We start from the raw sequence: 15,072 nt of genomic DNA, 5'->3' as shown, positions 1-15,072 counted from the left end.
CCTGCCTGAGTGCTACTGGCTGTGCAAACTGGCTGTATGAAACACCGACTCTAGGACTTGCTCATCTTTAGATCTCCAGACAGGGATTGCCAGGTAATCTGAGGACAGGAAAAGACAACCAGCAACCGGTAGCGGTGTGGGTTTTGTATAGCTCTTCCTAGAGTTCAAATCAAAGCCTGGTAATTTGCCCACATGATATCAATGAGTTGTCCTCATTTTCAAAATAATTAATTACCATGGCGTCACTTCCGTTCAAAATTCTAGAGTAATATTTAAATTGATCAAAACTAGTATAAGACTGAGAGCGGTAGAAAGGTGAGACCACTCTTGAAAATGCTCAGCAGACACCAGTGGGGTCCATTTTCTCAGGAATTCATCTTAGTCGTTACTTTGTGTTTTTTTCTATTCTTCCTGTTCAATTTTTGTTTTTCTTTTGGCAACCATATTTGCTCTGAATCGCTGAAAAAATGCCCTAGGCTTTGTTATGAAGTGGGATCCAAATTCAAACTGAATTGAAAGTAAACTGCACTCTTGGCCTGGGTACATACAGGATTTAGATCTCCTCCTCCTGAAATGAAACTGAATCAGTAGCCTAAAGGTGAAAGGCTTTAAATCCCTTTATTACTCAAAGCCTATAATCTCTTTGTTTTAACCAAGGATACACGAGAATGGTAGGACTTCGCAGTTAACATGTCAAGAAATCTCTACCTCAGATAACAATCAAGCTCTTTGGGTTTACTCTCCACACAAAATATTTAACACCCAAAGAGACTGTTTTGGATGTTGTTTATTTTGATGACCAGATAGCTTCCTTTGTTTTGTAAAAGCCACATGCCCATTTTGCCTTCTTAGGAAATTTTTGTTCTAGCACCCTATCATTATTTGCTACCAAACTTCATATCTTTTGTTTGAAGCATCTAAAAATAAAAGTAGTTGTTTAACTAATTTTCTCTTGAGCTTAATTTGGCAATTATCAAATCACATTTGTCAATACAACAACTGAATCAGATGTGACCCAGGCGTCAACATTTTAAAAAGCCTCTGTAGCCTTTCCTATTATTTCAAGTTATAGTAGCTACAAGCAAAATTTTGCTTCGATCAATAGAAACAAAAAATGTACTCTCCTCTGTCATTTCAAAGTCATCTATTAAAACAACTCAAATATAAAATTCAACTGCATTGGAATACAAATAGAACAGCATAATGAGGCTTATGTTTAGAAATGCAAAGAGCATTTTGGTAGTATTTTAGGAAGAATTAATATAAATTCTAACTATTAATATTCTTCCATCGTTTGATTTTCATTCTTGTACATTTGGATGTCACAGAAATGCTATTTTTACCATTTATAATTGTTTCTCTTTTCCTTTTCTTTCTCTCTCTCTCATTCCAGGGCTGATATCTCTTGCTACATAGTGAAGCACTTTGGAGAACTAAATTTTTTTTCTCAGACATAGGAGGCTGATAGGAATATCAAAATGATATAGAGGACCAAGGAAGAATAACTCTTGAAATCATAATAGTTTACGTGAACTCATATTTAATTAGATTCTTGGTAAGTGTGCAGTATATTATTAATGACTGCTTATTTACTCAGCAACCGTGTTTGTTTTTGGCAAATTAATTTTATGCTGTGATGTGGAATAATACTTAGCTTTCTGTAACTGTTGAAATTGCACTAGCGATACTGTGTCACGTGCTGTGCTTAATGGCCATTGCTAAAACTAGACAGAAATATGGTAAGACACTTAATTAATAGCATTCATTTTGCCTTTACAATTCCTTAAGTTTTCTAACACTAGAAAAATACCAATAAAGGCTTAAAAAATTGTTGCATATAGCTGGAACTCAAAGTTATTTTTTTATATCATTGTAGGGAATACTGTGCATTTTATATATCTTGATATCCTATGTACAGAAAGTGACATCTACTGGAGAAAGCAGAACTGAATATTTACTTTCCAAACTCTTTTTCTGGTAAACTTCCAGGCAAGTTGTACTCTCCTCAAGATTATCCCAAACTTCTAGAACAAAAAAAGATCTTACTTATCTTAGTATGATATAAAGGCTGGCTTGTTTTGGCTATCATTATGTCAAAGATGCCTTCTGGGAGAAAGTGGTTATGAGGGCTACACAAATGATCTCGTAAGAAACACTACTGAAGACTTCTGGAAAACACAACTCTAGCACATTCCCTTAAGGGTGAAATTGGGGTTCTAAATCACTACAAACCAGTAAATGGTTTGTACTCTGTTGTAACAAATGGTCTGAAGGTGTGTTTGGAAAATGTGTCACTTCTTCAAATGGTCTGGAATAGGAGTTATCAAGTTATAAAACAAAGGATGGTATTTGAATATATAACTTCTCTCTGACTTAAAGGCATCCCAATGCTACTTTAAAGCTTAATCATTTCTGTTCACTCATGCTAAAAAATGTGTTTAACTCCATGATCTAATCAAACCCCTGTTCATAGGGCATTAGGGGACACCACCAAGGTGTTTTTCACTCAGAGTCAAAAGGAAGAAGTGACCCGGAGCTCTGAAAGATGGAACAGACATCAGTACTTAATATTATCAGTACCAATACCTAAGTAATCACTCTTTCCTAAGGAAAACAAAAGCCTTTTTTATCTGACTAGAAGCTACTATGAGAGCCATTTTCAAGACCGAAAAGAGTGAGGCACAACTACATTCAGTGAGTTCACAAATATCTCAGGATTATGACAGTGACTAACCGGCCTGTCTCTTGGGTTCTAGCGTATTAACTATGTGTTCTTACCAAGACTGCTTCTCTATTTAGATCTTGCTATATAATCTTCTGTAGTTTAACATCAGATTTTCTACTTCTAATTATCATGTTCATTTTTAAAATTTTTTATTTTGTTTTTGTAACAATGCTCTTGCACTCCCTCTGCTGGCCTTGCTAACTAACAAAACCAAGGCCGAAGTAGTTCCGGTGTTGTATCTGTGATACTCATGGTTGGGCTGATAAAACCAACACTGTTTTGTGTTGGAACCCAAAAAGAAAGTAATGTTGATTGGCCTTCAAAAAGAAAATCCTGTGAAACAAAGGGGCCAAAAGAAAGTTTGTTTGTAGAAAAGGAAAACAAAAAATTCGTTTATTTTTATACCTTTAAGAATCTAACAAAATGGATAAATTTACAAATCTTAAAAATGTGTCAACCTTTTCAAATTAAAAAAAAGTTATATCCTTATTCTATTAAAATGTACATGTATTTAGTACAAGGCATATTTTACTACAAGGTATATCAAATTTGTATCTCTGTGTTTACACACCGGACAATTAAATGAAAGGTTGCCCGGCTCTGTTGGTAGGACTCTGAACCCTGGCTAGACACATAGCTCTTCAATGGATCTACTTCCCACATCCTAGAGTTCTATTATGGAGTTACAAAGAGAATGACAGCACTTGGCAAGTCCCAGGCCTAATCATAGCATAGAGAAGTGACTTTTGGAAGGTACATTACCAAGCAATTAGGACCCATTTAATAAATTACCCCTTATGGAACACTTTGAACCCTAGTGGTCTGAAGAGGTTAATGCACCTCTCACAACTGAGTGTTACTCACTTTCCAGGGGTAACTTCAAGGCCACAGTTAATCCAAACCTTCTTCTCATCAATGGCCTCTTACTCTTGAGCTACTACTATAGTCTGGCATCACTAAGCCCATAGACTTGCATTGCCCCCTGTGCATTTCACATGCTTCATTTTCTTACAGCTGAATCCATTGGGCTGGGTGTTCATGAGGCCAAATGATTTTGTACTGTGCATTAACTTCCTTTGCTTCTCATGTCTCTTATTTGAAGTCTTTCTGTTTTTCTTATTTATAGAGAGTTTTAACTTCTGGGTTTAGTTTAAATGTTACGTCTGATGTAATTTACTTTCCTCCAAAATTGTTGAGTAGCAACCACATTTTAAATGAATCCAATACACAAAATTAGGTTTCAGGATATTATTAAATGTGGAAAAAACCCGCAGTAGATATGTATTTGTAAACTGGAATTTTAACTATGGCTAGACACTAAAAACACTAAAGAACACTTAAAATATAACTGCAAGGGAGAAAAAGCTTTGATGCTAGAATATAATTAGACTTTTAAAGTTTTTATTTAATTTTTAAAAATATATCCAACTTGAGATTTTAGAATGAAAATGCTGATGAAACACTAAGCACATTTATTTAAAAAGATAACCAAGGAATGGAAATGGAGTGTAAAAATGTTACTGTGCATTCGTAATGGCCAACGTTGCTATGATATGTCATTGGTCTGCTGTGACAGTCCTGTAAATCATGACCAAAGTCATCATGATTTCCAGCACATTTATTGAATGTTTCTTCCATCCAAGGCTCTCCTGAGACCTACGCGAGATGAACAAGACATGGCCTATGACTTCAAGAAGCTTATAATCATACTGTAGAGCTCAGATACAGGCAGGTGAAAAAAGAACCACAATGATTAGAAGATTACAGTAAATACCAAGTTTGGGTCCACACAGAACTTGCTAAGGGAATTCAGAGAAAGAAGACGTATTTCTGTTCAAAAAGGATTGATGAAGAAAATAAAATCTGCTCAAACTTTTTGTTAGAATTTTGGCAGGAAAGCTGAAAATTAGAAAATTAAAGAAAATGCTCCAATGCAGAGAAGGGATTAAAGTTGTCTTTAGTTGTGTCTGTGAACATATTTTGTGGGATATGTTTAAGAGGCAGCTTTTCAACATGAAAGTGGATGTAAATTTTTTGGAATGTTCTACTTTGCTTTACCTTTATTATACATAGAAAAACACATTTTAGTCAAATAAGGTAACATAATCTGAAAAGTACTGACTATTGTCATCTTGATGATCAGGATATGTTTTAAGGTTTTTGGTTGTTGTTTTTTTAGATAATTCAACCATAAAATGACAAAATACCCTTTTCCAGGATTTTCAGTGATTCACTGAGTGAGTCATAGCTTTTAAAATCTCTGCTCCTTTCATCGTAACTTAGAATAATTTTCCATATTATAAACTGTGTTTTCTTACATACCTGTAAGAAACAGACTATGTTTAGAAATCCACCTTCCACTTGAAACTACAGTATTATTGCAATGTGGGTTTATATGGCCCGAAAACTTCTATATTTGTGCTGTATGATTTCATTCTTATCCAAATTTTTAAAAATGTCCAGGCGAGAAAAGTGACAAATTCTTTACTACCTCATAGTTTCAAAGGTCTGTAAAAAGAACTGAGGATCGTGTAGCTCTCTAGATGTGGTATGCCATGGGGTTTCAGTTCCCTGGTTGTATCTTGAAAGCAACATCTATTTCCACAACAGAGCTGTAAATCAAAGTCAACTACTATTTTAAAAATATTTTATTTATTTATTGGGGGGGTGAGAGCTCGAGCGGGGGAAGGGCAGAGGGTGAGGGAGAGAGAGAAACTCAAGCAGAATTCGAGCTGGACATGAGACTCCTTCTCAGGACCCTGAGATCATGACCGGAGCTGAAACCAAAAGTCAGACACTTAACCAACTGAGCCATCCAGGTGCCCCCTGAACTTCCATTTTTTGTTTATTGGTAAGTAAACATTTTTAAGTATGGTGGTGAGATTATATTGCTCTTCATTCATACCTAGAAGCACTTTAATCTTATTGTTTATTCCGTAAGAGAAGTATTACCACATGCAATATTCCCTCTTGTTTTTGTCTCTTGCATTATTCACAGTAGTGCCAGAGCAGATTTATTAATACCAGTCTGCAAATGGCATTATTCCACATATTCAGAATTTACATCCTGGGATACACAACACAGAGTGATAAAAGTAGCACAAATAGAAGGAAATCACATTGTCTAGGCATTTTCCCTTCTAGGATTTCTAAATACATCTAAACCGCTCAACAGTAAACCTTTACTCAATGACCACTGCATTTGGGCACTGCATCCCGGAGTTAGAGAACTCTATAGTTCTTCAAAAAATCTAGTAACTGGCTGGGAAAGGACTGCCACATAGGAAACACCAGGACACATAATGGCATATTAAATAGGATGGTACCAACTTCGCAAAGTATACACATATGAGATCCAATATGGCAGGTATTAGACACATGAGGCTATCAGGTACTTGAAATGTGGTTATTGTGAATTGAAAATGCTAATGAAAGCAAAATATACACTGGATTTTGAATACATAATATGACAAAGAGAATGTAAAATATCTCGTTAATAATTTTAGAATATTGATTACATGTTGAAATACTATTTTGGACATGTTGGATAAGGTAAAAATATCACTATTATTTTTTAAATTTCTTTTTTTTAAATTTTATTTATTCATTTGACAGAGAGAGACACAGCAAGAGAGGGAACACAAGCAGGGGGAGTGGGAGAGGGAGAAACAGGTTTCCTGCCGAGCAGTGAGCCCAATGTGGGGCTCAATCCCAGGACCCCAGAACCACGACCTGAGCCAAAGGTAGATGCTTAATGACTGAGCCACCCAGGTACCCAACTAAAAATACTATCAAAATTAATTTCAACTGGTTTTAATTCTTTTTAGTTTTTTTAGTCTAGCTATATAAAACTTAAATTTGCAGATGTGGCCCACATTATATTGCTATTGGACAGTGCCACCATAATCTTCAAGAACAGTTTCAGCAGCAAGTAGCTGAAAAAGCTGAAGAACTGGAAAGAACAGGTGAGATCTCAGTTGGATCTGGAAAGATACATTGGCTTTCAATTAGAAAATTAGAAAAGGATAAGCATGTTCTTGAATAGGGAATAATTTGGCCAATTATTTATTGATAGATGTAGGATGTAGGATGTAGATGTAGGATGACAGATATTAGAAACCTAAGGTTTACTTAGTGTTTGGTTATCTTGTAAGGGGTGACAAATTCTGAACATTTAATCCAATAAATAGCTATCCATTATTGAGTTAATCATAGCTACCAATTGTTGAGTTCTTAGAATATGAAATTTATATACATAAATTTCCATTTAAACATATTAGTCATATAAGGCAAGTTTTAAACATATCCATTTCCAGATGAGGACATTGAGGCTTAGATTGGCTCAGGGACTTGGTGAATGCCACCCAACTAGAAAGGGATTAAAACCTTGGTGTGTCTGACCCCAAATCTTGTTCTTTTCACCACTGCACTGGAGGAAGATTCACCATGAAGTTAATGCTAAAGATTACACTTCCACATCCTACACACATGTGTACCCCTTCCATGGAAGGTGCTCAAGTGGTATGTTCCCATGGTCATATGCTTTTGGAAAATTTGCCAAATTAAATGATTTTAATCATAATCAGTTACAACTGCTCTCTGTTTCCATTCTGATTCCCCCCATCACACCTTCCTTTATGTCAGGTGGTCTTGGATTGACATTTTGGTGGATCTAGCTAAAAAGAAATTTTAGATGGCTATACACTTGGTTTCAGTTTAGTTAGCTATTTTGTATTTCAATGTTGCTTTTACATATAGTTGTTGTTGTTGTTGTTGTTTTTCCTTCTAGCTATCTGAGGGTTAGAATGACTACCCTGAGTATTCTTACTTTTACTCCACCAGCTCACCTGGGATTTTGAACAAGTCAGTGGTCAAATTCTAATACTAACTTGTCCTTTAGTATTAGGGGGATGTAATTTCTTTCATGGAAGAAAAAAAGTAAAGCTTTATAAGTAAAGAGCCAGAACTAGTTTATGGGATATTCTCCCAATCCTCATATGTGTAAAATAGTAAGTAGAGAATTCAACTCCTACTGAAATTTGGTCAAAAAGAATATACTTGATTAAGCAGCTTATACAACTATAAAATAATACATATTTGCTTTCTATGTTGATGTGAATCATGCAAAAGAGAATTTAAGAATTCCTACATTTGGGGTGCCTGGATGGCTCAGTTGGTTGAGTGTCTGCCTTTGGCTTGGGCCGGGGTCTCGGAGTCCTGGGATGGAACCCCACATCAGGCTTTCTGCTGGGTGGTGAGTCTGCTTCTCTTTCTTCTCTGTGATAGCTCTCCCTCTGTGATTGCTTCCACTCTTTCTAAAATAAATAATATCTTTAAAAAAAAAAAAAAGACACAGAGCTGTACCCCTGAAACAAATTTACATTATATTGTAATACAAAAAAATTTTAAAAATAAAAAAAATTAAACTAAAAATTTAGAAATAAAAAATATATTAATAATAAAAAAAATCCTGTGTTTATAGACATACACCTGTAAAAAGACTGAATAATGAATACAACCATGAGAAATCGCCTGTTTTTGCATCCTAATGTATGGGGTTTTATTTCAGCCCATTCAATATGCCTTGTTCCGGTGGAGTCCAGCAGTTCTAGATGATGCAACACATCAAAGATGCCACAGAAAGAGCAAAATGGCCCCCAATTTTTCTGAACCATTAATTAAAAACGATTTTTGATAACCAAGCTATATGAAATAATGGATTCTCTTTTTCTTCCATTATAAAATTATTGTCACACAATGAAGTCTACAGCCAAAAAGTAGTATTTTCAAGGAGGTGTCAGACAGTTAATAAATAGAAACATTTTATTATTTTTCTGGATTTTGTGTTTGTGGTACTTGTCATCCTTTAAGCTTTGTACTTTGCCATGATTTCTTTGTTATCCTACAGAAATATTCATTGTTGGACCTATGTTAGCAAGTTTTTCTTGCATACAGCTTCTCAAATTGTATATGTGTCAGGTATTCTGAGATGTGGACTTACCCTTGAGCTGTACTGTATACTTTCATAGGCTTCACTGTGGATTCCGGGAAAGCATATATTTATTTAATACATGAAATATTTTTTAAATTAATTTTTTATAAACATATATTTATATTTTATAAACATATATTTTTAGTCCCCAGGGGTACAGGTCTGTGAATCACAGTTTACACACTTCACAGCACTCACCAAAGCACATACCCTCCCCAATGTCCATAATCCCACCCCCTTCTCCCAAACCCCCTCCCCCCAGCAACCCTCAGTTTGTTTTGTGAGATCAAGAGTCACTTATGGTTTGTCTCCCTCCCATTCCCATCTTGTTTCATTTATTCTTCTCCTACCCACTTAAGCCCCCATGTTGCATCACCACTTCCTCATATCAGGGAGATCATATGATAGTTGTCTTTCTCTGCTTGACTTATTTCGCTAAGCATGATACGCTCTAGTTCCATCCATATTTAAAGGTCACAAAACCCTAATGTATATGTAGAGGAAATTCTTGTCTATTCCACTATTGATTCTTGTTGCTTCCCTTTGCAAACAGTGGATCAGACAGTGAGCAACTAGAGAAAGTAGAGCCTAGACAGATACAACACTATCTATCCCAAATTTCACAACGGAGGCTGATGATCAGGTTCACTGCCATCGCCAAGAGATTAGACTGCCTCCTACAGTGTAGTGATGCAGAAAAAGATGATGGTGAACAGGAGAGAGAAAGACTGAGTGAAGGAGGGTGGAAAGAGGTGATGGAAATAAATGAGCATTTTATTGAGGGTCTGACTCTGTGTCAGGTCTTGTGTTACTCACTCTCACATGATTATCTTAGTTAATGAATCTTCAAATGTCTCTAATATATAAAGAAATATCTGTGATGCATTACATTCTTATTACCTGATTTTATGACTCCCTCAGATCTGTCTAGGCTGCTCATAATCCAACAGAGAATGAGGGTAAAGAAAGAGTGCTTTGGAGTCTCACTAAGAAAGCTCAGATAGCTGGATCGTGAAAAAAAAGAAATCACCTATTACATTGAATGACACTGTAGAGGTATTTTTCTTGAGCGTATAAATATTTTTTTTTACTCTGGGGAGAGATTGCCCACCGAGCCCAAGACCTGTAGTCAGCCACTACATTGTAAGATGTATGATCAGGTCTGCAAAAAGCAATTATTTTCTATTCATTTAAGAAAACCACTTGACTTAGATCTATAAATATGTTTTCCACTAAACATAACATTGTGAAGCAATAGTTCTGGTTCATGTTTCTTGAATATTTTTTTCATGTGTTCCTAAATTTAATATTCAACACTGGGAACAACAAAATGATTTTTTTAAACTGCCAACCAGATTTTTTAGGATTCAAGAAAACATGTCTTCCAGAGAGTGTCCATCATTATTCAATTTATACACTGTGATTAGTACTATTTTGGGGGGACCTTTACATCCCGTGAGTGACTGGGTTATATAGATCTATCTGTTCAGTAGCATCTTGAGTGTGAAGGAGCTCCCAAAAAAAACTTTGAGGAGATATACAGATTCTGTAAGTGTCTCTTCCATGTGTTTTTATTTTGTATCGATGCAGTGTAACTGTATATAACAGTTTGCATAACAGGAGATATGAATGATGTCACCCCCTACCCATACTCCATGCCACTCTTCCTACTGTGGCTTTCTTTGGAACATCTTGAAATTGTGTTTTTATATTGCAGGCTAGTTACTTTCAAATATTGTTTGATGACCTCATTATAACCTTCTCTTTCTTTTTGGAAATTAGCTTCAAGTATTGTCAAAGGCTCTCAGGCCATACCATATTCTATATGATACCATCCATATCTTATAAATGATACATATGTAAATAGAATCATATGTGAGCCCCACAATGCAAGTCATTTTGAATTGAACTTTCAAACTGGTGAGAAAAGTTTAAATATGAGGGGTCTACAATCCACAGATACTTGGATCTGGTCATTTTTGGTTCTCTGGAGGCTTCTGTTGCTTCCAGTATAAGGAGGTTGTTGTACATGGTTTGAAGATACAATGCAGGCTAGACAATGATGTGTCTGCTTCGACTAGAGGTGCCATCCTTATAGCATTCTCTCAGGTCATGCCTGACACAGAACTGGCAGCTGATGACTATTACCTCCAGATACATTAAGTGTCCCCCAAATCAAGCAAACAGCCATGCCATAATATTTACTTGAAATAAATGTCATCTCTCAACAGCAGGGTATATTTCTGACATTACAGTGGAATTTAGGGAAGAAAGTAGTTTTTAGAAACCTACTATATAAGAACATTTTCGGCAAGACCCTCTTTTTCCAACTGAGGGGTACCTCCACAAAATTATAATGGATTTAATAAACTACTAATTTTCTGGATGGAAAGGTTTAGTCCAGACTTTCACACAGTTTGATAGCCAGAGGCATTATCCAGGAGTGATTATCAAAGACGACTGAGGTGCCAAGAGTCTGGGCCAAAGTGGATCAGGGAATTTTGTCCAAGAGTCCAGTTTCAATTCAGTAAACTGAAGACATCCTAAACAATGTCACTATAGCACCATACTCAACTTCTTAAAATTAAAGTCATTTTTTACCCAGGAAAATTTTGAGAAATTGGATGATAGCATACTTGTTTACTGACATCAGAAAGAGGGCCGGCACTGGAGAGTACAATGAACAGTTATTAAATTAAATGTCAGTATCTAGTTTTTCATAAAAATTTCAAATGATATGGGGCGCCTGGGTGGCTTAGTCAGTTAAACGTCTGACCGTTGGTTTAGGCTCAGGTCGTCATCTCAGGCTTTTGAGATCAAGCCCAATGTCAGGCTCCACACTTACCAAGGAATCTGTTCAGGATTCTCTCTCTCCTTCTCCCTCTGCTCTTTCCCATGCTTTTTCCTCTCTAAAATAAATAAATAAATACAAAATCTTTTAAAAAATTAAAAAATTCAAATAATACATTTCAACCCCAGTACTTTTTTGGTTTTGAACACTGGGGAAAAAAAGAAGTATTTATCATTAACTTACACAGTGTATTGTACATACTGACTTTTTTTTCATTATCTAAATTTTGTACCAAGAGTGAAAACTTTAAATAAGTACAGCTAGCAATTGCTATGTCTTGTTCCACAACAGCTCATTCTATGGATTATTCACTGATTAAAGTTCTCTGCCCTATAGCGCTGATCCCCCTTGTGCATGCTTCAGAATCTCTCACTGCAATCTTGGCATTGAGACACGGCTCTTCTCTATTCTGGGGAGTTTCATACTCAGTCACACAATTGTAGTACTTGATATATTTTTATTTAATGCATAGAAAGAAGAGAAAGTCTTAAAAACCTGTTGGTATACATGGTCATGTTTACTATATAATAAAATAATCTGAAATTTGGGAAGTGGATCATTTTAAAGAATATACTAATTTAATTTATAAGTTTACTGCTGGTATTAGCTACTGTTCAGTTTTCGTGTTTGTCACCCTGGGCAGAAACGCTGGGCAGAAACTGAGGCCATGCTGGCATAATGATCAGTAAATGACTCTATGTGCAAGGAGGAAAGAAATGGGTTTGTTGGTACATGTTTTTATGGCATGCTCCTAAAATTTCATTTTCATTTTTTCCAAAATTGCAAAATAATCAGATCAAATTTTCTTGATTTTGACTTGACTATAATTATTGAGCATTTTTGTGGTGAACTGTCAGTATTGTAATTTTTTTAAAGCAATACCAATTGCTTCCAAGTTTACAGTCTTTCATTTGCCATTTATTGGCTACGAGAGCTGAAGCCAGACTCCGCCCTCTTAATACCTGTTTATGGCTCTTTGCTTTCTGTTTTGAAGTGGAGGAATTTAAGTGTGTTTGGTCTGTTTGGACTTTTGAAAGAGTTGATCTTATCAATGTTTAGGATTATTTGTTTCGGAATTCCAGACATCAAATAAAGGTGGAACTACTGATTAGATGATTTGAAGTCATGGATATGGACACCCAGGTAGTAATTTACTTATCAAACTGGTGAGCATAAAACAAACAATAGTTTGGAACTAAAACTTATAATTCCCTTAAAACTAGTAAAATTCTTAAGACATGGTTTTAACTTAAAGTATTTCCCTAATGATTTGTTCATTCTTAGTTCTCAGAAATATTAGCCATTGCACACAATCCTTTCTCTACTTTACTGTTCTTTTAGAAGAATTTTGCTCGTTATTACTCAGATAGGAATTATTTTCCCATGAGCAACTTATTATATATTTATCTAAATTAAATCTCATTCCATTTAAATTTTTCCTCCTAAGATCTTCCATTGCGCTTGCAGTTGTTTCTATTTTGGTATGCTCATAGCTATTTACTTTTTCCATCAGGGCATTAATTTGGATATCTCATTTAGCACTGGTCCCAACCCAATCCCTATAGAACCCCACTGTCCCCAAGTTAATGATGCATTACTAATAGTGGCTTCTTATTTATAGCCCATCAGTCAATTTGAGAATAATCCTAATGTGACAGAATCTTACCAATGTCTCTATTCATTTTTATTTGTTTCCAACAGAAATCCTGGGAACTTGAAGGGGCTGCTTCTAGTAATCTATTAAATGGTCTTCATGGTATGTTTTGGAAAGAAGATGGCACATTTTTCCCATTTTAATGTGCTTAATGTAAACTTACACTACTTGGAATGAAGCCTTCAAGATAAGGAACAGCTAGTGCAAAGAGGGGAGGCTTGGGGCATTGTATTTTGCAGAACCCAGTGCCATCTTTATTACTTTAAACGTTTTCTGCCTTAGTTGCCTCTAGGCCACCTCACCTCTGATCCAACTTTGTAGAAGTTGGGGGAAAAGAGTAACCCAACTCTATGACATAGTGAGAATAATAAGAAATAACATATAAATGAGTTTGGAAAATAAAAACCATTTACATGTAGTTCTTTTACAGAAAAAGGATTTTGCTAATTCACTCTGAAAAAATTGCGTTATGGGTGGCACAGATACTTTTATACTATTTTGCCTGCTTCTTGCAATGTTAATGACACATATATATATGGAGTACGTGGCATAAGCATATTTCATTTGTAAAATAAAATATCTGAAATAAATGTTTTAATATAAAATTCACTGCTATAAGATAATACCTTAAGCTTCAGAATGCAGCATTCCAAGAAATCTTAGAGAAAGTTACTGGAACAAAAGGTAGGCTCTTCCAGAAATGAGTGCAGGGTCCCTCATTTAACCTATGACTTGTGACTTCAGTTCCCCCTCTTTCTCTGTCTCAATTCCCATGGAAGTCCAACAAATAAAGGCTTTCCCTACCTTGATAAAGTGGTAACCTAACTCTTCTATTTGCAGCATTTAAAATTCAGAGTATTTAATTTGGAACCACTGTTACTTATTTTTTTTTTCTGCAATCTTTTATCTGTTTTCTAGTTTTTACCCTTAGCCTTTGTAGATGGAGTGTGAGGATAAATATGATGGAATTGGGAGCCTTTGAAAAGCCACCTGGAATGGTATGCTCTTCTAGAATTGGGCTGTCAGACTGAGGGTTGGTTTTCTTGGGGAACAGTAAGGTATGTGCAGCTGCTGGAAAAGACACCAGATGCCACAAAATCTCCAGAGCCTGAAATTATCCAAAGTCCAGTTTATAGATCCATACATTTATATACAGAAAACTGTTAAGACCCTGAGTTGAGATATACACTTCCTGATAAAATAGTCAAAAATGTCACCAGGGTCTGAGATTCAGCTTACTGGACTGCTTTCCCTCTAAATTCTAAGATCTGGTCTTGGAGTGGGAGGTTTATGACTCTAAGAGGAAGATGGAGGAAATCACAGTGACCCTTAGGCTATGTGAATTTACACTGCCACTGTCTTTCTACTCCTAGTGTAATAGAGGTTATTCCCTATCCCCCACTCTGTGTGAATGAGAAAAATACCAAGTAAGAGCTTTAACTTACTCAACAACATGCAAACAATTCACTATACAACCCTTGCAACGAAAAAAGCAGTTTCTCTTGAAATTGGTGAGAAAGTGAGAAAGGGGTTAAGAAAATGCAAATCTTTCTTAAAAGAAAAAGTCTAAGTACTATGGATACTTCCACAGAGTGATTCACAGAAAGGGTAACAAGGATGGTTAAGGAAACAGGAAATTTTACATCTTGTGGAAGATGGCCAGAAAAACAACAACGACAAAATCCAGAGAAATAGAAAGTAGCTTGTTGGAAATCTTTAGGTTTTTGAAGGCTACGGTGAAATCTGCCAACTAATAGGCAAATAGGAGGTCACACTGTGAAATTAATAACCAGTAAATTTAGAACAAATAAAGCAGAAATGCTTTTGCACAGCATTTAAGCAGCCTGTGG

General features: G+C 35.7%; 1 protein-coding gene across 3 annotated transcripts in view; it reads right to left on the bottom strand.

The window, feature by feature from the left end:
• LOC309867169 (uncharacterized protein) overlaps positions 1–15,072 on the bottom strand; it is a 55,118-nt gene that overhangs the window by 12,679 nt on the left and 27,367 nt on the right. Inside the window, exons 2-3 of one of the 3 annotated variants that reach the window (XM_082735622.1) lie at positions 11,563–11,626; positions 8,727–8,760 (exon numbers count right to left, since the gene is read on the bottom strand). In XM_082735622.1, coding sequence (XP_082591748.1) covers positions 8,727–8,760; positions 11,563–11,626 — 98 coding nt within the window. Of the gene's footprint in view, positions 1–7,250; positions 8,041–8,726; positions 8,761–9,051; positions 11,385–11,562; positions 11,627–15,072 lie in introns of those variants that run through there. The other 2 variants (XR_014313011.1, XR_014313012.1) reach the window with 2 other exon arrangements.

This window comes from Mustela nivalis (assembly GCF_964662115.1).
Source record: "Mustela nivalis genome assembly, chromosome: 6".
Lineage (NCBI taxonomy): Eukaryota > Metazoa > Chordata > Mammalia > Carnivora > Mustelidae > Mustela > Mustela nivalis.
The sequence above is the reverse complement of the archived record's forward strand: the minus strand, read 5'-3'. Positions and strand labels throughout refer to the sequence as shown.